The sequence below is a fragment of the Acinonyx jubatus genome, chromosome E4 (assembly GCF_027475565.1).
Source record: "Acinonyx jubatus isolate Ajub_Pintada_27869175 chromosome E4, VMU_Ajub_asm_v1.0, whole genome shotgun sequence".
Taxonomy (NCBI): Eukaryota; Metazoa; Chordata; class Mammalia; order Carnivora; family Felidae; genus Acinonyx; species Acinonyx jubatus.
Window position 1 is genome coordinate 1722044 of NC_069395.1, and position 21795 is coordinate 1743838.

General features: G+C 48.6%; 1 protein-coding gene and 2 non-coding genes across 3 annotated transcripts; all 3 read right to left on the reverse strand.

Annotated features, from left to right (window-relative positions):
- Positions 1-11: 11 nt before the first annotated feature.
- Positions 12-16373, reverse strand: KHDC4 (KH domain containing 4, pre-mRNA splicing factor). The gene is made up of 14 exons (XM_027048291.2): positions 16264-16373; positions 15541-15757; positions 12166-12294; positions 11740-11819; positions 10578-10630; positions 10143-10306; positions 8986-9197; positions 8377-8437; positions 6818-6875; positions 6335-6588; positions 4052-4231; positions 3049-3161; positions 2321-2412; positions 12-1316 (listed from the first exon to the last, which is right to left on the reverse strand). The coding sequence occupies exons 1-14, from the start codon at positions 16299-16301 to the stop codon at positions 1117-1119; spliced, it is 1851 nt and encodes a 616-aa protein (XP_026904092.1). The 5' UTR covers positions 16302-16373; the 3' UTR covers positions 12-1116.
- On the reverse strand, positions 5487-5618 carry LOC113596259 (small nucleolar RNA SNORA42/SNORA80 family). Its single transcript, XR_003417019.1, has one exon. It is a non-coding gene; the product is annotated as a small nucleolar RNA SNORA42/SNORA80 family (small nucleolar RNA).
- LOC113596256 (small Cajal body-specific RNA 4) lies at positions 9782-9910 on the reverse strand. Its single transcript, XR_003417017.1, has one exon. It is a non-coding gene; the product is annotated as a small Cajal body-specific RNA 4 (non-coding RNA).
- Positions 16374-21795: the final 5422 nt, after the last annotated feature.

Here is a 21795-nt window from a genome sequence, read left to right on the forward strand (position 1 = left end):
AAAGCACAACAGAATATTTATACATTTATTTATAATGAAATTAGGGTCTAAATATTTACAACATATAGGAAACCAGAGGATATGTTTATACAAAGCCAGCCTGCAAAGTATTCAAATGTGCAAAAATGACAGTTCAGTATCTCAAACTACTCCTGGTTCAGCAGACTAGCTCCTTCTTTCACACGTCAATATTTGATACAAAAAAGTTCTTTTGGCAAAACCTGTAATGCCAAGAAAAAGGACAAGTTGCAATTTCAGTCACTAAGTCTGCCATCCATCCTACTGAGCGGTCAAATCTCTCTATTTGAGCTGCAACCAGTTCTGAGAGGCAGACCACTGTGTTTCATTTCTGTGAGGAGTTCTGACCAGCTTTGATCAAGCAGTTTTCTCTGACCCAGCTGACGACATGGAGCTTAGAAGGGCAATAAAAACAGCAATGGCTTTCTGAGACAAGAGTGCCTGAAGGTGCCGGCTTTGGCTCATCCCAGTAAAAAGACACAGGGAAGAAAAAAACAAAAAACAAAAAACTTTAATCTTCCTACTCAGGATCCAGCTCTATCCAACAGTTTTAAATTAGTAAAACTGAAGTTTCCAAAAACCGAAAAGAATGCAAAAATGAAACAGGGATGCATTGTCCTTAGATTTAAAGGTGCTGAAAGGAAAGGATGGTCTTAAGATCATTTCCCCACTAATAAATAGTAAGGCGTCGTTTGTAACCAGTTGTTATCAAAATTGACCAAACAGTAGTAAAATACAAATAAAACCTTCTCTTCGTCAGAATAGGGGCCATTCATGTGGAAAAGGCTGGACCAGGTCAAATGTATATGGGAATGACCCTGTTGGGATGCTCTGTTGAACAAGCACATTTCACCAACTGTTAAAAAGCTTCTGAGACAAACTTGTGATTCTAAGTAAATGTTAACAGATGCTATGCCACTGCAGAAACAGGGATGTCGTAAAAAGAACGAGACACTTTGAGAAAGGAGACGCTGCATCTCTAACTTCTGCAAAGGTCCAAGATGGTTCCCGGTACAGGCCCCAGAGTCTTATTAAATCAAACGCATGCATTATTGCTAAAGAGAGTCACCGAGGGTCAAAGCTCTGCTCCACTGTTTCCTACGGGGCCATCCAGAATGGCATCTGCTGTTTAGCTCGTGGTTGTGACGAAGGGTACTGATAGCCCAAACTCCAGCCCTGTGGAAAGCTACTTGCATTTTTATGACCCCCGTGTTCCTCCTCTTCATCAGATGAATCTGCAGCATAAGCCACCAACCCAAATCCCTTCTCCGTAGTTTTCATCTTCTTGACTGGATAATCTAGAATAGAGAAAACAACCCCAACCCCGTTCCCCACCAAGACAAAAAAAAAAAAAAAAAAAAAAGATAATACCATAAATTCGTTAATAAAAAAAAGATGTTAATTGTAATTGGTTAGTTGGACACCATTTTGAGGTCACAGGGTCAATGGTCACCCAAAAACGTTGAAGATCACACGAAAAACAGCACCAGCATCAGCAAATGTGAGTCCACCAGAACCATGTAAGAAAACAGAGAAAGAAAAAAGAAACACAAAAAAAAAAAAAAAGAAAAAAAAAGAAAAAAGAAAAAAAAAAGTAAAGTTAGCAAGTGAGTCTCCGGAGGCTAATATTTCACCTTTTAAAGAGTTCAAAAAAAAGAAGAAAAGAAAAAAAATGTATTTTCTTTTGCTCACTGTTATTACTACAGGCAAAGAACACGAGTGGCCCCATATTCCTCTACACATCTAGAGTTCTGGGATACTAAGAGGCAATGCTTTTTCAACAGCCACAGGCTGACCATTCAATCGATAGAGCTATGCAGAGAGAAGTAGCTCAGCTCCCAATACAAAGAAAAATCAATCTTTTTTAAAAGTAGGCTCTACGCATGGGGCTCGAACTCAGGACCCCAGGATCAAGAGTCACATGTGCCACTGGCTGAGCCAGGCAGGTGCCCCGAAATACCAGTCCTCAAGTCTGCATCAGATTACCTCCAGGTATTCAGATAACAAAGGCAACAAAATTTTGAACTGACCTACCAATCATTAGTATTTCCTAGGGCTTTAATGCTATGCATAAAACGTAAGTTAACTAACTCTTTCCTAGACACACGTCGGTTGAAAATTAAAGCCCGTGTAACTATATGTCGTCCTTTTAAATAAAAACAAGTATTCTCATTAGCCTGTAGATTTTAGAAGCTGGATTAAACACCTGAATGAGTGCCATCTGAGTGAACATCAGGTCAGAAAACTAACAGCTTAGGAACAGTCTTAGCCACCCGAGTGTCCCCAGCTACACCTCACTCACCATGGCCCCCTGCTCCGGCCCCAGACCCACTCCTGTCATCAGACTCTGCTTTCATTCCAGTCACTGGAAAGGCTGGTGGAGGCATCAACTGCCTGTTAGGAGAAAAAATGTGACAGCCCTTTCAGACAGAGTCAATCCATCAGAACCTGTCCAGCAGACACGAAGCAGGTAACCATCCACTTCTACCCCTTCCGCCTGACCCCACCCTTCAAGCTACCGTCAAGTTGTCAGATAGTAAGGCCTGTCTACACAGCCAGGCTGGGCCGGGCCAAAACAAGAATGCGCTGCTGGGAGAAGTTAGGCTCATCTAGTGAAGGCTCAAAGGATGGCACAGCAGAGTGCGAGCCCCGGGTGGCAGGCCGGACCTCCATTCAAGTACCTCAACCCATCAGGTTCTAGGATTCTGAGTAGCAAACTTGGCTTGTGTCAGACTCCTGTCCCTGCCTACGCTTAGGAAAACAGCCAAGATGCAGGCAGTGAAGGTAAAGGAAGATGCCTGAATGCACAAGCACTGAATTATTCAAAGTCGAGTACAGCGGCCCGGAGACTGGGAGGCGCGTCCTATTCTCCATTAGCGTATCCGTTACAAAGAACAGGAGCTTATTTGAGCCAAAGGATCTCGTTACAGTTTTAGAACACGGGAAGCCCGCAGCAATGACCATTCTCACTAGCGATGCAAACAGAGGACGTCTTAATACATTCATGTAATTCCGCTCCAATGAACTTACCTGTCCCTCTCTCGCTCTTTGCCTGAGGAACTTGCCGGCTTCGATCCTGCACCTTCAATGTCATTCTGACTGGAGAAGCCTGTACCTAAATTAGTCATATGAATGGGTCCATGCTATGAGCAGAAAAATACAGTGGCATTAGCAAATCTACAACTGCTGTACAGACTTTAGCTCCTTAACGTAACTGTCAAGTGCCTTGTCTTTCTGGTCAATTGCAGTAATCTGCACTACATAGCTCTCTGGGATTTGGGGCGTAACCACGGCCCAAACAGAGACCACTCTTCTCTACGGAGGACTTGCTCGGGGACATCATGATTGATTATGCTACCTGCATCTGTTTTCAACTCTCCATCTAGAACTATAAAAATGCTTCAAAGCGTGTTTCAAAGAAGGCTTCAAGGACTCTGGCAAAAAGCGCAGGTGCTTCTCCTGATGAAACAAAACTGCACCAAAACTAAACATTTTAATAATATTTTTAAAAACCCTATACTCGAATGACTATAACTATGCACAGAATCACATTGTGGCCACCTTTTTCTGCGGGCGGTGGGGGACTGGAGGAAAAAAATCACTCTTTCTTATGGAGAGACAGAATAGTAAATTGGGAGCTAAGGTTTAAATACAAACCACTATTGGGAGGGAGAATGATACCTTTTGGTGAGATGTGTAGGGAAGCGAGAACTATCTGAGGCTTTCAAGAGTGCTGTGTAAGAGAAAGTGCAGAAATCTACACGACTCGTTCCAGGTGCCAGTCATAAGAGACCTATACTTCTCTCTATGTGGAGTTCTGGATTTTATCATATTGACCCCAAAGACAAACCCACCCAAAGGGACTCATTCTTGCTTTCAGTTAATCCCCCAAGGAAAAAACCCTAATCTAAATGGATTCCAGAAAACAGAAATCCTCGTTATTGGGAAAACAACTGGCATAGATGTGAATTTCTTTCTTTAAAGGAAAGATACAGTAGGGTATGGGGAGGAAAGTAAAAGTATTTTATTTAACCTGGTATCCAAGAAGTCCAGACTCTCGTTCATCTGGTAGCTCCTCTGTGAATCGCCTCTTCTGTGCCTGGGGTTGAGTTGGGAGTGGGGGCTGGGGCGGGGGCGGGGGCTGGGGCTGGGGGCCCGCAGGCAAGGCAGTTTTGACAGGAGCAGCAGGAATAAAAGGCCCGCTCATCGGACTCTGGGACCAAAACAAACCAAGGGGAAAAATGGTGTGAGAATGCCCAGCCAGTTTAAGGACACAATAGTTACAATACATTTTAATGATGCACATGTATCCTAGAAATCCTGTATCTCTGGTCGCGAGTTTCCTTCCTGTATCATCTGGTGACAGTACAGCCTTCCTACCCTGACGGTAGGGAAATGCAAAACTGACGATCTCTAAGGTGCTCTCAACTCTTAGGAAAAATCTGCTGTGCACTTGGGCGATTAGGAGCAAACGTGACCAACAAATAATACAAATTCTAGCCACTTACTTAGTTCAGAAGTTACAAGCCAAACATTCTCCAATTTAAGCTCCTCTATCAACGCGATTAGCTCTTTCTGGATCATAAAGGCTGCCAACGCTCGTGGCAAAGGCAAGTCCATCTGCCACTTCCGTGGGTAAGTTGTCATAGCAACGGGGAGTCTAATGTTTTTTAATTTTTTTTTTTTAACGTTTATTTATTTTTGAGACAGAGAGAGACAGATCACGAACAGGGGAGGGGCAGAGAGAGAGGGAGACACAGAATCGGAAGCAGGCTGCAGGCTCTGAGCCGTCAGCCCAGAGCCCGACGCGGGGCTCGAACTCCCGGACCGTGAGATCATGACCCGGGCTGAAGTCGGACGGTTAACCGACTGAGCCACCCAGGTGCCCCGGGGAGTCTAATGTTTTAAGAGATTGTTCCAAAAAGGAATAAGGACTGACCCAGCACGCGTCAGAGAGATAAGACAAGTCTTATCAAATAGCCATTACTTGTTGAACACGTGGGTCACCTCAATTAACCTTTGCGACCTCTGAGATATTATCATTACGCCCATTTTCTTTTTCTTTTTTTTTTTTTTAAGGTAGGCTTCACACCCAGGGCGGTGCCCAACTCGGAGGCCTGAACTCCTGACCTGGGCCAAGATCGAGAGACACTCAACCAAGTGAGCCACCCAGGCATCCCACGCCTATTCTCTATAAGGAAACCAAAGCCTGGATAGGCTGAATTATATTCCAGGAAGGCACAGCTCAAACCCGGGAATGCATGAGGGGCCCAGGCCGCCCGCTCTCTCAAGCCCAACCCTAAAGAGCCTGCTCCACCATATACATTTCTGGTCACAAACCAGCGCGGCTCAAGAACGGCTCAAGTTCTCCAGCGCGGCCGGAGAACTAGGGCTCTGCCAAACACAGAAGGCACGTGATTAGGCCTCAGGGTCACCGCCAGAATTCAGCGAAGTCTTCTGCTGTTTCTCCCTGTCCAGCCCCCTTCAGTGCTCACAGCCCACCGATCAGGAGGCTAGGCAATGGTTCGGGGCTGCACTTCCTCTGGCACGGGTCCACTCTGAGAGGCCCACGGTCAAGGGCCCGCCATCAATCACCGTGCGCTCACTCACTAGCTTCCCTCTGCTCTCTGATGGACGTAGGGTCGGACACCATCCATCCAGATGAGCTAGCTGCCTACCCTTTCCGAAAATTCTAGTTTCTTACACAGTTTGAGAATTCCGTGAGAGCATTTACGATCCTTAAGTTGGCAGAGCTCATGTAGCCCTTGGCCTAGGAACCCCTGCCTATGGTGGATTTCCTTCGAAGCTTAGGGACTCCGTTCCAAACGCGTGGAGGCGTGGCGTGGGCTGGCTCCCCTCTCCCGAAGGCAGGTGCAGGCAAACTACGATTGTGGCCCTTGTACACTTGCGACTCGAGTGTTCCCGGAGCACGGCCACGCTCACTCACTCGGTATCGTCTCAGGCCGCGCGTGCGCCCGCCGACCGGGCACGGCAGGCGTGATGGAGCCCGCAGGGCCCGCAACACCCAATCTAGCCGGCGGCCAGCATTCCAGAGGAAGCTCGCCGACCCCTCTTCTACACCCCGGTCTGCCGGTGCCACACACTTGAGGACGAACACACTGGTGTGTGCACGCTGTCCCCCGAAGCCTTCGGGTAGCTTGGTGGCGGGAACGCAGGAGGAACGGGAGAAAACCCCTCCCGCTGCACCAAAATTACACACCTGCTCTCTCTCTGCACGACGCCGCCGCGTCCGCGCCCCTCCCCCGCCCGGCTTCCCCCAGCACAGCGGCGTCCGGCTCCCGCCCTGGCGTCCTACCTGTCCAGTGCTAGCTGGAGGCTGCACTTGGGTTATCGGGTATTGTGTTGGCACAGGGGGCACTCCAGTAGGTAATGCTGGCAAGACTCCGGGTGCCAGTGAAACAGCCGGTGGCACTATGCTTGGCACTCCGTAGGGAGGCTGAACTGGCTGCTGAGGAGGGGGAACAACAGGGTAACCAGACTGATAGCCATTGGATGGATAATATGGTGGCTGAGGAGGGACACTACTTATAGCAGAGGGTTGTGTATAGCCTGAGGGGGAAGAAAAAAAGTGTTTAATCAGCTGCAGCAGAATGAGACATTTTAGCTGAATATTAACTTAATCTCTAGGGAAGAAAACTACTGAGGTACGAATGGCTTTTCAAATCACCTTAGGTTCTGAGTGCCCTGGCACGCTTAGTCTAGCCTTAAGTATCTATTCTACACACAGATATCGCTAACAACGCATTTATCTTCGTGAAACACTTTGAGACATACACACCTGGTAAGGGTACAGCAGTATTAATCTGATTCACAAATCTAGAGTATTCAGCATGAACCTGCAAGAGAAGGGAAGACAAATTCATATGGGACAGTCCCAATTTGTGGATTATTTACAAGGGTCTGGTTCTGGGACTAAAGCAGCCGGGGATTAAAATAGTTCCACTGGTATCTCAACCTATTTGAGACCTGTTTACTCTAAATTTTAATAAGGCACGGGGCGCCCGGCTAACTCAATGGGTGGAGTGTGTGACGCTCGATCTCAAGGTTGTGAATCTGAGCCCCATGTCGGGTGTAGAGATTATTTAAAATCCCCCAAATGAGACCCAACTCTGAGGTAAAAATCATCCAGAGCCACACAGATACAGAAGGTAGGAAGTTCCTAAGTTGTCAATATAACTAATGAGAAATCATTCATTCTTTTATTTGCTGGACTTGTCCTCAAGGAGCTCAAGGCTCAGCACAGAGCTAGTATGTCCCCCCTCCTCCCCCCCCCCCCCATCCAGTTCTTCGTTCTGGGCATCCCACTGAGTCGCCGCAAGCAGCAACGAGACAAAGCCAGGGGGTGATCAGGGCAGTTGTCTGATACAAAGGATGGTAAATCAGGTTACTTTGCAAAAGCAAAGCAAACAGCTTCCCAAAAGTTTGGAACCCTTACGTATCAAATAACACAACGCTGAACAGTCAACCCCAAACCTGGTTTCCATCAGGTGCTACGCAAAGAGGCCTCCCGGTTTAACTTTTGGTTACTAGACTACAGAATAAAAAGAATACTCAAATAAGCAATTAGGCCAAAGCACTGCCGACTGGTTTTAAACCATCGTAGTTCCACCTTCCTCCCTTATTTAGCCAAACTTACTGTTGAAAAGAACTTGGAAGGCCCACAGCAAACAACCTGACCGAGATTAAAAGTATCGACTACTTAAGTAACTGAGGACATTGAGATTTCACACTGAAGGCCTGCACATTTCCAAAACTCCATACTGAAATGCCTCCTAAAGAAGAAAACGCACACCAGCGAGGACATGCTAGGGTAGTTTGACTTCCTTAGAGAGAATGTTAGTGGCCAGAACGGTGTGGTTTAAATGGTGTCCTTTCAAAAGTCACGTCTGCCAAAATCCCCAGAATGTGACCTTATTTGGAAACAAGGTCTTGCAGACACACGCTATTAAGATGAAGTCACACTGGATTCCAGTGGGCCCTAAATCCGAGGACTTCCACCCTTCTGAGAGACAGATGGACAAGGAGAGGCAGGAGTAGGCCAGGTGTCACCGGGACAGAGAACGGAGCTCTGCTGACACCAGGCGAAAATGCAAAGGGCTGCAGGCCGGGGGAGGCGTGGAACATTCTCCCGCACGGTGTTGTTCAGAAAGAGCCAACCCTGCCCACGCTTGGATTCTGTGTGTCTGGCCGCCTGAGCAGTCAGAGAACACGTTTCTGTCACCTAGTCGGTGGCAACTTGTTACTGAGGCCCTCGGAAACCAGTGCAGGTGGGAAGAGGGCTCAGACACAGCCCCACACAGCAGTTCTATGCATATCAGACAATCGAACAGAACTCACTGTTTGCAAGAGATTCTCACAGAGCTTCTTGGCAGCAGCCAGGCCTTCTGGTTTGGGATGGCTGCAAAGAAAGAAGACCCAGAAAACTCAAAGAGGAGAAAAGTAAAAGATACAGAATCGTGTTTCACTTCGTATACTGTTTATAAGTTTAATACATTTAATGCAGCACAAATCTAACTTTCTGAAAATCACAAAATAACGTAATAGAAGCCCTGTAAGATATAACCAGTATCATCGAGACATACACTTTTTGATCTGTCTGAGTTATAGTACTTCTGGACATAAGACTTTTAAAAGCCACTAAAATCACTACAAAGTACACGAATACTGTCGTAGGTTTAAAAAAAGGTTACTTTAGGCTCATCACAGCTACTTTAGGGTCAGAGATTGTATAAAACCCAAGAACCTGAATACTAAAAAAGGCAATTCCACCTCCTATTTCAATCATTCTTACTAAGTAACTACAAATTGATTATTTCTAGTACTGACCTAAGTCCCTCATGTTAAGGTTTATTAAACCTATTTTCTTACACCTTCTGAATTATCCCTGCCTGTACTGATCTGGTGACAAGCATTCAAATGTCCTCAGCCCCACCCATCCACACGTACCTAATGTAAATATACATAGGCTCAAAAGCTTCTCGGCCAGATGCTGGCTCAATGCAACCCGAACCTTTGCCTCTTAGGAAGACTTTGGCACCTGTTTCAATCTGAATGTGCTGCAAATAGGAGCAGCCTGGACCTTCCACTTTCTCCTTGACATTGAAAGTGGGCACAGCATGCTCTAGACCCACAAATAATTTATCTTGAACATAATGCATCTGTGGAAGAACAGAACACCTCAGATTAAACATGACACATAATTAAATCCAAATCTTGAAAATGATTATGCGCAAGACTTTAATCCTCCAGATACCTTTAATCACTGTTAGAACAAGGACTCCAAATAATTTCTACCATGAGCCTATAAAAATAAACTTCACAAAGCAGCTTAAATTCTTTTTTTTTTTTTAACGTTTATTTTGAAAAAGAGGGAGAGAGTGCGTGTGCACACGAGTGCGTAAGCAGGGGAGAGGGCAGAGATAAAGGGAGAGAGAATCCCAAGCAGGCTCTGCGCTGTCAGTATGGAGTCTGACGTGGGGCTCGATCCCACAAACCCTGAGATCATGACCTGAGCCAAGGTCAAGCGTCAGATGCTTAACCGACTGAGCCCCCCAGGCGCCCCTATAGTAACTTAATTTAAATGAGATCTGCCTATCCCACGCACCTACCTAGAACATTAACACCTTCCTCAGTTCAGCAAAACAGGCATAAAGCAAAGACTCGCGGCTCAGGAAGCACGCCCACGGCCCAGGCCACCGCAAGGCAGGGAGAGCCCGGTGCGGTCTCCCGGGACACGATACTGGCGTGTCGGGTCGTGCAGTCAGCCCCGTGGTGTCCTCCAGTGAGGGCTGCTCTCGCCCACCCTGTTCTCTAGGAGGATTGTATCAGCAGAGTCTTGCTTCACCAGACTCAGCCTTCTTAGTCCTCCAGCTGCTGTCACATTTACAGACACAGAACCAAACCACTAACTTCACAGCGAACGGTGTGCCCTCGACTGCGTCAACGCCCTTTCCAAAGGACGCATCACCAGGCCAGCACTAGCAGGGAACTCTCAGGTCAGAATTTCAGGATTTTCTATGTTCTTCTCGTCTCCCGTTTTCTGTGGCCTATGTCAATTTTACAGAAATGGCAAAGCTGTTAGGGGATCTCTCCACCAAACATACCCCTGACTGGAAGGGAGGCTTCTGGCTAACAGCTGGGGACAGCTGTGCAATGGGCGCCGGCTGGTGATAGACAGTGACTGTTGCACCATTAAAAGTTGGACTCGTCCCCGTGGCGGCTTTGACCACCCCATTGGTGATGATCTCTTTGATTCGGTTTACAGCTCCTGTGGAAAAACAGGGTGAGATGTTATACCAATGGGATGAACGCACGGACTACCAGCTCGTGACAAAGGTCAACGCTCTGGTGCCCATGTACTAATCCGTTTTAGAGGATCCCCAAGTATGAGGTTCTCAGCCTCTCTAAACCCCCAGCCCATTCGTAAGCGGTTCATACACACGAGTTAGCACAGCACGGGAACATTCTGCCAACTTGTTACTTAGAGCCCTATACTTTGCCCTTCACAAAAAGCAGATGTGAGCCCAACCGTTACTTACTGTCCACTAATTCCCGTGTCTGGCCCTGAACATGAAGGTATAACGGACGATCCCTATAAAGAGAAATACAAAATGATGATCCCAAACTGGTCATAACCAAAGGAACCAAATGGGCCACCGAATTTGTAACGTTTATACTTTCCAAGTAAGGCAAAGGCACTATATTCACAGAAATGACTGTTGCTAATTTTTAAGAACGTGGTTTAAAGCTGAGGCTAAATAAACTTTTCTGGTTGCTTCACGTTAGCCAGCCCACACAGGATCAAATCTGTTCGTATGGGCTCCTGAATACGGGGATCTAGTCAACCGAGATAACCGGATGTTTGAGAAAATTCCTTTTTGTTGGCTAATAGGTTACGTGCAGACATGCTCTTGTCTATCCAAATGACCGGGGTGACAGTGACAGGAGCGCACAGACTCATGGCTGTGAGGCCCGCAACCAAAGCAACTCTCGACTCTAAATGTAAAGTGGCTTAGATTCAGATTTTGACTGTAATCACAGAGAAGATCTTCGATAACCATACAGTTCATAACAAGCTGTCAGCAAAAAAGAGCTGTGTCTAAAGACAAAAAAGTTCAAAACAGCAACCGGCATGCACACAGTTGCAATATACTGTCTCAGGTGGGGAGCAAGTTTTGCTTCCTAATTATATTTGGTTTGGGCCAACGTGAAAAATGTTGCACTGCCTGAGTACCCGCCCCCAAACACCGAGTAATGGGAGAGAGGAACTAAAGGGGACGAGATGTTTACATAGATAATCCAACCACCCCGGACACAGCAAGGAGACGGACAAAAGGATGTTTTTTAGACGGAGATCACAACAAAACACACGCCCTTTTGTTGGGGGAAACATTCCCACACAGAAATTTAGAAGCGTGTCCGTTAAATGTTAGCAATTGTCTCATCTTACACTTTCCCGTAACGTGTTTCCTCTAAGAAAACGTTACCCGTGAAATGAAAAACCAAAGAGCAGCAGGAAGGACGAGAGCTGCCGACCCTCCTTACGCACGTCTGAGACGTTCCCAAGTTCTACTATGAAGCATGCGTGTACGTCTAGCAAGCTGCTGACCAAATATTTACACCTATTTCCTCAGAATGAAACACACACTAACGCGAGCCCGTGTCCAATCTTTTCCCAAAGCAGAGGAAGTGCATACACACCCTGGCCCCACTTTGGCCTTTTCCTCGCTTGTCATGAATCTCCCTCGAGTTGACACCGCGGCCCCACTAAGTCGGCTGATCTGAAAAGGAAACATTCTATTAAAAGGATGAAGTGGCAGTGACCGACTTCGATGACAGGCAGCGGGATGGATTCTCCCCATGCATTCATTCCACCAACAGACAGGAATGACGTCTGTACAGGAATCCCTCCCGTATCGGAAATCGCTTCCTGCTCAAGCTGACCCAGGGAGTCCCCCCATATCGGCTCCTTCACCTTCACTAGAAAGTCCCTCTGCGGTTAATTCAACCCAACCCTGACTTTGGAGATTATGACCCAAACCCGCTAATCAATATCTGACTCCGCTCTCCGCGTTCACAAGACCACGCCCAGCCACCGCCGTCCCCAGAGGCCCCACAGCTCCCCACCTCATCCTGAGTCTGCCCTCGAGTCAACAGGTTCCTGCACGTGAGAGGCACGTCATTGATCTCGACTTCAGCCACCACCAGGTCGTCCTTGCTTTTATTGCTAGTTAGGCTTTTGCCAGCAGCCTGAAGCTACCAAGAAAGAGTAATTAGATCAAAAAGACTGTAAGATGAAATAGTATCTTTCTGCTGTCCAATTTACAACCGGCCCTTCCCAAGTCCCACCACCACCTTACCGTTCGTTCCCCAAACCTGCCTGCAAACACACTTTGGAAACACGCCTGGGTCGTTCTGTAAAAATGACATAACGAGCAAACAAAACCTCACTGAACTGACACCGAGTACTGTCAACTGACTTGAAGGCAACCCTCAGGTCTCTCTGTATCCTCAGCCACGTGTGCGTTTCTGTGATCACATGATCCCAGAAACCCTACGCTGCCATCTGCACGGGGAAAATCACAAGACCAAGTTATGGTGCTTTGCACCTCAACCAGCTAGCCGTACGTGCAGTCAAATGCAGGGCAGGGGCGCCTGGGTGGCTCAGTCGGGTGGGCATCTGACTTCGACTCAGGTCGTGATCTCCCGGTTTGTGGGTTCGAGCCCCACGTTGGGGTCTGTGCTGGCAGCCGGGAGCCTGGAGCCTGCTTCGGATCCTGTGTCCCCTCTCTCTGCTCCTCCCCCACTTGTGCTCTCTCAAAAATAAATAAATGTAAAAACTAAGTTAAAAAAAAAAAAATACAGGGCAGAGTCCAGCAACCCATGCACCTCACCTGTGTAACCGGACGCTGCCCTTGTGCCACCGCTGCGGCCATGGCACCTTACATTCACCTAATCCCATCCTTGCAGTGACCTGGAACACCCGTCAGTTCTACCTGACAACCCATTACTTTCTACTAAAGAACTAAGAGAATGGATGAAAAGTCAAGCAAAATCCTAAAATCTGATCTGGCTTCTTTCAACTTCAACTGTAGGCAACTCCAGATAACTGGATTGGAGTTACTCAAGAAAAATTTCATCCCAAGATGGCCTTCCCCAACCTTTTCTTGCCTTGGACCAATGTCCCACAAATCTGCTCCAGGAAGATAAAAATACAGTTTACTTCCTTATGCATTAGATACATTTTAAATATTTTTTTAACGTTTATTTATTTTTAAGAAAGAGAGAGTGAGCATGAGCAGGGGAAGGGCAGAGAGAGAGGGAGACGCAGAGCCCTATGCGGGGGCTTGAACCCACGAACCGCAAGATCATGACCTGAGCCGAAGTCGGTTGCTTAAGCCACTGAGCCACCCAAACGCCCCTGCATCAGACACGTTTTTAAATCACGGACACAAACTAGATTCAGCAACATCTCATCTTTGTTCAGTCCCCCACTCAGCACGCTGGCTCAAGCACACCTCACCTCCCTGAACCCCGGGGCCACCTTCAAAGGTGTGGGCAGTGCCGTCCGGCAGTGGGAGCTACCTGGCAGTCCAACGTGGGCGCCGTCAGCCTCGTGTCCAAGTGCCCTGCCGAGGAACTCCATTTTAAATTTTACTTTTCACTCAAATTTTAATTTAAATAGCTACAGGAGGCAGCAGCCACTGTCGGGGACCACCCAGGTACATGTCACCAACCCCATCAGATGAGGAAAACTGGGGCTCCACGACATATCTAAGGCCAAGAACCGAGGACCCTGGGTTTCACATCTAGATATTCTGATTGTAAATCCACTATTTGTGCACTGTGCTGCCGCCTGCTGAGCTCAAAAGCTTTTTAGAGAAAAAAAAAAATAAGCGATTCACATCAGTATTAAGAATTTTATTACTCAAGAAGCACTCCATGATCACCAGCGTGTTATAGCTCCTTGTAAAACTTACAAACGGACAACAGACTCAATCTTTGCAAACCATCAAAATACAATGAATAACGAACTTCCAATTCACTAGAAGTTCCCACCAATTCTGCCGAACTTGAATACTTAAACATCCAGACACATTATGGCCTGTTGATATCATACTCATACATAGGACAGCTAACAAAAAATTGTATTTTCCTTTCTCCCCCAGCTTTATTGAGGTATAACTGACAAACAAAAATTGTGTACATATACTGAAGGTGAACTGGATATTTTGATATACGGTTACATTGTGAAATAATCACAACGTGTTAATTATAATTAACACAGTCGCTGCTCACCTAAATTGCATTTGCAAACACAGAACTCATTTCTTCACAGGTACTATGGAAGTCATCTTTATTTTTTTATTAATTTTTTAAATGTTTATTTATTTTTGAGAAAGAGAGACAGAGCATGAGCAGAGGAGGAGCAGAGCAAGAGGAAGTCACAGAATCGGAAGTAGGCTCCAGGCTCTGAGCTGTCAGCAGAGAGCCCGACGTGGGGCTTGAACCCACGAACCATGAGATCATGACCTGAGCCGAAGTTGGATCATGACCTCAATTGACTGAGCCACCCAGGCGCCCCCGGAAGAACTTTTTTTTTCAAATGAGAATTATAATGGAGCAAGCAGCCTTGGAACACACTGAATTCTCCAACTCCAGAGGCTTTCAAGCAAAAGCTAAACACCCAGTTGTCCGAGGCAACTCTGAAGTCACACGTGTGCCAACTATGACAGATCTTACACAATTACACAACTTGACATTCACACACACGCCCAATTTCCATCCTCTGTAAACTGGAGACAGTAATCCATCCCTTAAAATTATAAGGGTTTCTTTTAAGTGCAAAGCATGCATTCTACCACTACAAAGAGCCACTATACGCATCGTCCTGTAGAAGATTCTGGTTTCCTATTACAGGATAAGTTAAAGACTTCAAAGTTCAGATCCAGTCTAGTGGTGAGATTTTAGTTATACCACAAATTCTATAAAACGACCAAATTCTATAAAATGACCAATTTGTATGAAAACAGCAAACCAACCAACATATAAACTGTTCATTTTATTTCATGTTTAATTACACTGTAGACGTTCATTAGATTCTAATTATAAAGGACATTTTATAAACGTATTTTTGAGCAGAGTTGACTAGAGACATTTTAAAGCTCACTGATTTACCTGCACTTTCTCATGTGACTTCAGGGAAAATGCACATGTGGTGAAAACTATACTACATCGTTGCTTTAAATGATTACGTAGATAGCAGGCCGAACTAAGAACAAAGACAAAATGAGCTATTTGATCCGTAAATGTAGTCAAACCAACCAAAGCTGCCTCGTAAAAACAAATGACAAAATATCATCTGATATGTTCCAAAACTAAGTGATCCTTAAATTACTGGGTCCCGGTTTTCTCCTCTACACACAGGATTCTTGGACCGCACAATTACAAAACAACCCGTATTAACATCGCAATTAGCAGAGTCCCTTCAACTTCAAATACCTTCTCGGCGGCATTCTGCGTTGGTTTCAGCTTCCCTTTGGCCATGAGCATGGCATTGATCTTGGCAGCCACAGCAGCAGCAGCATCCAAGGCTCCAGAGGGAGCAGCTGTGGAGCCCCCAGGGCTTCCCCCACTGCTGGTAACCTCCCCACCTGGGGCCGTCGGCGGGAGGAAGAGAAGGGGGGCTGGCGCTGGTTGGTCCCATTTGCTGCGGCGCCTACCGGGAAAAAGAGGAAAATATTGGGCCCCAAAGCTTTATTCGTGTTATTCTTCCCCTTACTACGCTTTAGCACCCCATTTGCCGTCTATCGTGTCCTCTTTACACCCTCAAGTCTCTTATCAATATTAAAATGACCACCTCTCTTTATACAATTACTGCAGTATTTCCTCACTAATTTCGACCCTACTCCAGAATCTACTTCTTTTCTACTCCATCACCCCTCTGAGAAAACTCCACTCTGTCCCACATGCCCCCGTTTTGCCCCTCCTCTTGACCGGTCCTTCCGAAAAGTCCCTGCTTTCCGTCTCCCTCTGCTCCCTGCCGGCCTTTTTCGGGGGCCCCAAGGCCTGCTCACCGTCTTTCTCCCCAAAAGCCCAGCCCTCCAATACGTACACTTCCCACTTCAACGCCCCCCCCCCCACACCCATACGCAGCTCCCAACGGTCCCTCCGTCTCTCCTCTGCCCCGTGCGAGCCGCGATGCCCTCGCCCAGGAAGCTTTACCCGCCGGCCCCGGGATGTGTCGCGCTCCCCGCGGACATGGCGACCGGCTCTGCTCAACCACCCGCCAACTACCCCACTACCACCTTCCCGTCACTTCCGCCCCCAACGCCCTCACGCACAGCCCCTTCCGGTCGTGAGGAAAAGCCGTTCCGGTGAAAGCGTCGGTTCCAATTGGACTCTTGTTGATTTCAAGGCGTCTGGCATTATCCGAGACAGGTAGGGTGTGACCTTCCTGCTTTCGGCTTGCCCTGGAGAAAGATGGCTGCCGAAGAGCATATCAAGGCGCAATTGGGGCGAGGAGAATCCATGTTTGTTGTGGGCAAGTAGGTAGCCCACAAGACAATACGCAAGAGTTGGGGAATTAAAACAGTTTGTCCCCCGGTCCAGCCACGTTTGTGTGGAGGCCCAGCCTCTGGCCAGGGAGAGAGCCTTCCCGCCACTTTGGCCCGCTTCACTCAGTTACCTGCTTAGGAAAAGGCAAATGATGCGTCCCAAAGGTCATGTGAGAAATTTCTCTAGTTGTTTCACGTCTGCACGCCAACCACTGCTTTCAGAGCAGGGCCTCGGGGGCGCGCCGCGAGGGGGCGCCGGCGGCTGGGCGCGGGAGCGGAGGGGAGGGGGCGGGCCGGGGCGCTCCGCCGGGGTCTGGGGGCGCTGGGAGTGGGTTGTGGACCCCGGAGGTGAGGGTCGCCGGCCGGGGCGCACCGCTGGGGTTGGGCTGGAAGTGGGTCGTGGACGGCGGAGGTGAAGGGGGGCGGGCCCGGGCGCCCCGCCGGGGTTGGGGCCGGGACGCCGCGGACCGACGGCGTTTGGTGGGTCTTCAAGCTGCTAGGAGACTCTAGGTTGAACGACTAGCATGGAGTGCTGCGTTTCAAATAAATTTATATTCTGGTAGTGAGAGGCCTAAGCAAACCGAAACTTGTTCCACTTCTGTACAATTGCTTGGCGCGCCCGCGTATTCCTGACCAATCATTGAGATACCCATACCCCCAGTTGTGGTTTGACCTAAAGGTGGGAACCAATCGAATGCTGCTAAGTGTTCAAATTTAAATATCAACCAATTGCAGCTCTGTAACTGTGAAAAATCCCTGATTTCCCATGACTTGTTTGTACCTGTCTATAAAAGGGCTGTAAAAACCTCACTCGGGGCCTCTTAGCGTCACCACAACGAGTGCGCGGAGGACCGGGTTCGGACCTGCAATAAACGACTCTTGCCGCTTGGCTTTGGCTCTGGACTCTGGTGGTTCGTTTTTTGGGGTCTCTTGAACTCTGGGCGTTACATTGGGGGCTCGTCCGGGATACCCCCAAGCCCACCAGACCCCAAGTCAACGGGTCATTTCTGAGACCGGTCGGTAAGTGAGCCGGCTCTGTCCGTTCCTGTTTGTTCGTTTCTGGCTCTCCCGCGCGGGATCTGTATCAGAGACTGACACAGCCCTGGCGGACGCGCTATAGGGCAGTCAGTCGGGACCAGTAGGAGACGTCCTCTGGCACCCGTCTGGGGCACCATTTTGGCCCATCGGAACTCTTTGTTCGGGTTACAGACACCCGTTCTGTATCTGGTCTCTTCTCCAAGGCACTTTCTGTTTGCCGCCGCGCTTGCGATTTAACTTGTCTCCTCTCCTCTGCAGGTATATCCGGCTCACTCCCGGAACATAAACTAACTTGACCCATCTATTTCCTCCTATACAGACTATGGGACAGAACCAGAGTACACCTCTCTCCCTTTTTCTGGCTAATTTCAGGGATGTCCAGACTAGAGGCCATAACCTAAGCCTGGACATCCGCCGGTCGAGACATCACTTTCTGCCGGTCTGAGTGGCCCACTTTCGGGGTGGGCTGGCCTACCGAGGGCACTTTTTATTTGCCTATAGTTGCTAAGGTCAAGGCCAAAACCCTCCTGCCAGGAAAGGAAGGCCATCCAGACCAGTTTCCCTATATCCTCGTCTGGCAGGATCTTGTTGAAAACCCTCCACCCTGGATGTCTCCCTTCCTTTCCTCAGGGTCCTGTAAGATTCTCGCGGCCCGCTCCACTGACCCAACGAAGCCGCGAAGCCCCTCAGCGCCCCTAAATCCCATATTGCCCGATAGTCAGGACCTATTATCCCTGGACCCTCCACCCTATCATCCCCCTCCCCTCGCACCCCAGGCCCTGCCCGCAGCAGCCGCCCCACCAGTCGCCCCGCTGGTTGCCCCCCAAGGGGAACCAGGAGGACGGGAAGCGGCAGCTGCACCGGAGCCAGGGAGGCTAGGGGCAGCAGCCGCGCCAAGCCCTATTGAAAATGAAACCAACAGCGAAGGGCCAGCCGGCCGAACTCGCGGGTGCACCCAGCGTGAGCCAAGCTCTCGCCTCCCCGACTCCACTGTGGCCCTACCCCTGCGGGAAATAGGACCCCCCGATGAAACGGGCAATGCTCGGTTTTCTGATAACCCTAGAGATCTTATAGCCCTCCTAGAGAGCATAATGTTCACCCACCAGCCTACCTGGGATGACTGCCAACAGCTTTTGCGAATCCTGTTCACCACGGAAGAAAGGGAGAGGATTCAACTTGAAGCGCGGAAGCTGGTCCCCGGGGAAGACGGTCGACCCACTGTTAACCCTGACCTCATTAATGCAGCGTTTCCCCTGACTCGGCCTGATTGGGACTACAACGCGGCAGAAGGTAGGGGACGACTGCTCAGTTATCGCCAGGCTCTAATGGCGGGTCTCCGGGCTGCAGCACGCAAGCCCACCAATTTGGCCAAGGTGTACTCGGTAGTACAAGGTAAGACAGAGAGCCCTGCCACCTTTTTAGAAAGATTAATGGAAGCCTTTAGGCAGTACACCCCCATGGACCCCGAGGCCCCCGAAGAAATCCTGCCCAGGTATGGTTTTCCAGTAATGATAGGGTCAGACAATGGACCTGCATTCGTCTCTAAGGTAAGTCAGGGATTGGCTTCCGTACTTGGGGCAGATTGGAAATTACATTGTGCCTACCGGCCCCAAAGCTCAGGACAAGTAGAAAGAATGAATAGAACATTAAAAGAGACCCTTACTAAATTGACTATGGAGACTGGCGCTAATTGGGTAGAATTACTCCCCTACGCTCTGTACAGGGTTCGCAACTCCCCGTACAAGTTGGGCCTTACGCCCTATGAAATCACGTTTGGCAAACCCACACCTATCATACCAAATCTTAAACCTCATTCAATTAGACCAAGATAACAGCCTCTTGTCTTCTCTCAGGGCTCTACAGCGGGTTCATGAGGCCACGTGGCCTAAACTAAGAGAACTGTATGAGACGGGGCCCCCACCCACTCCCCATCAGTATCGTCCAGGAGACCGGGTCCTCGTCAAGCGACACCAGCAGGAGAACCTTGAACCCAGATGGAAGGGACCTTACCAAATCATCCTGACAACTCCCACCGCCATCAAGGTAGATAACCTCCCTACCTGGATTCACCACACCCACATTAAGCCTGTCTGACTCGCTGTCTGACCTTGTGGGACACACTGATAGAAATACTACTTGGACTGTAGACCGGAGTAAGAAAAACCCCCTCAAACTAACCTTGCGCCATGCCTCCCCTAAACATTCAGGATAGTGACCCTTGTCCTACTAGCCCTCAACCTCAAACTCCTGGAGGGAGGACTAAATGCCCCCGTTGACAAACAGAAATTGTATGAAGCTCTGTATGGAAGGCCCTGTGATTGCAGAGGTGGCGTGGTTAGCACCATTGCCCTGCCACATAGTAAAAGAATAGTGGCCGGCTCTGTAGGAAGAAGGGGTCTACAGCGAAGCTACACTCAAACCCAAGACTGTGGGACCACGACTGCTTACTTAACCCAGACCTGTGACACCACAGGACTCCAACAACAGCAGTGGTTATGTGTGAACAAACCCAAGCCCCTGCCCCCCATGACAAAATGCCCTTGCTCCACTTTCCAGGAGTCGGTGCACAGCTCTTGTTATGACTCCTATCAGCAATGTATAGGGCCAGATAACTCCACTACCTACTTTACGGCCATCCTACAGAGTAACAGGGCAGCGATAGCCAGTGATAACAATATGCAACTTCAAGCTGGCTGCTCTGGCTCAGTTGGAGCCGCCACCTGCTGGAACCCCCGAGCCCCCATACATGTGTCTGACGGTGGAGGACCCCAAGACGCTGTCAGACAGATTGAAACGCAAACGAGGCTTAAGGACCTCGCAGAACATATGTATCCACGGCTTAATTCCACCCCCTAGTTCTCCCTAGGCACAGCCCTTACGAGTTAGACCCTCAGACAATGTCTATCCTAGAAACCACTTTCTTACTCTTAAACATCTCTAACCCGACTCTAGCCCAAGATTGTTGGCTTTGCCTACTCCAGCAAACTCCCCGACCCATCACCATCCCCACTGAAGTTGATATCAGCATAACCAATGACTGCTTTCCTTCTTCCCTACCTGACCCCTTCCCCGTTCAATTCATTAGCCCGTTCGATGCCTCTTGCTTTATAAATAGTCTTACCTCCCAGAATAACAGCATAGATGTAGGGATCGTATCCCTTGCCCAATGCCACCAGTACGTCACTATCAACTCCTCCTCCTGTAGTACCAACACCAGCGTTTTCGTCTGCGGAAATAACCTAGCCTACATCTATCTTCCCCACAATTGCACTGGAGTATGCATCCTGGCCACCCTGCTACCAGATATTGACTTAGTCGCAGGAAAAACCCCCATGCCCATCCCTAGTCTGGACTTTGTAACTGGCAGATCCAAACGAGCTGTGGCTGTTATCCCCCTCCCGGTAGGCCTAGGAATTACAGGCGCGTTAACTACCGGGACAGCAGGATTAGGAGTCTCCATACACTCCTGTCTGCGACTCTCTCGTCAACTAATTGACGATGTCGAAGCCTTGTCAGGGACAGTCCAGGATCTGCAAGACCAGCTAGATTCCCTAGCACAAGTGGTGTTACAAAATAGAAGAGGGTTGGATCTGCTCACCGCAGAACAAGGCTTAGCCAGACAAACGTTGCTTTTATGCCAATAAATCAGGAATAGTTCGGACCAAAATTAAACAGCTCCAAGAGGACCTCGCACGCCGACGAAAAGAACTAGCCGAAAACCCACTGTGGTCAGGACTCCACGGGTTTCTCCCCTACCTTCTTCCCCTTTTGGGCCCCCTACTATGCCTCCTCCTCCTTTTTACCTTCGGCCCTATTATAATCAACAAAATAATGAACTTTATCAGGGACAGACTAAACACCATTCAGATTATGGTCCTTAGGCCGCAGTATCAGCTCCTAGACATGGAGAGCGAGCTTGATTAGGTAACACTGTAGGACCCAAGATTGGTTCCTCAGGTACTTGAGAAAGGGGGGAATGAGAGGCCTGAGCAAACTGAAACTTAACCAGCTTGTTCCACTTCTGTACAATTGCTTGGCGCGCCCGCGTATTCCTGACCAATCATTGAGATACCCGTACCCCCAGTTGTGGTTTGACCTAAAGGCGGGAACCAATCGAATGCTGCTAAGTGTTCAAATTTAAATATCAACCAATTGCAGCTCT

What these genes read in the sequence shown, in the direction of transcription:
- KHDC4 (XM_027048291.2), bottom strand. Translation starts at nt 16,301, where the DNA reads ATGTCCGCGGGGAGCGCGACACATCCCGGGGCCGGCGG. An exon ending in GACACGGGAATTAGTGGACA is followed by an intron (nt 10,307 to 10,577) that starts GTAAGTAACGGT and finishes GTTTTTCCACAG; the next exon opens with GAGCTGTAAACCGAATCAAA. An exon ending in CTGGACTTCTTGGATACCAG is followed by an intron (nt 3,162 to 4,051) that starts GTTAAATAAAAT and finishes TTCTGCTCATAG; the next exon opens with CATGGACCCATTCATATGAC.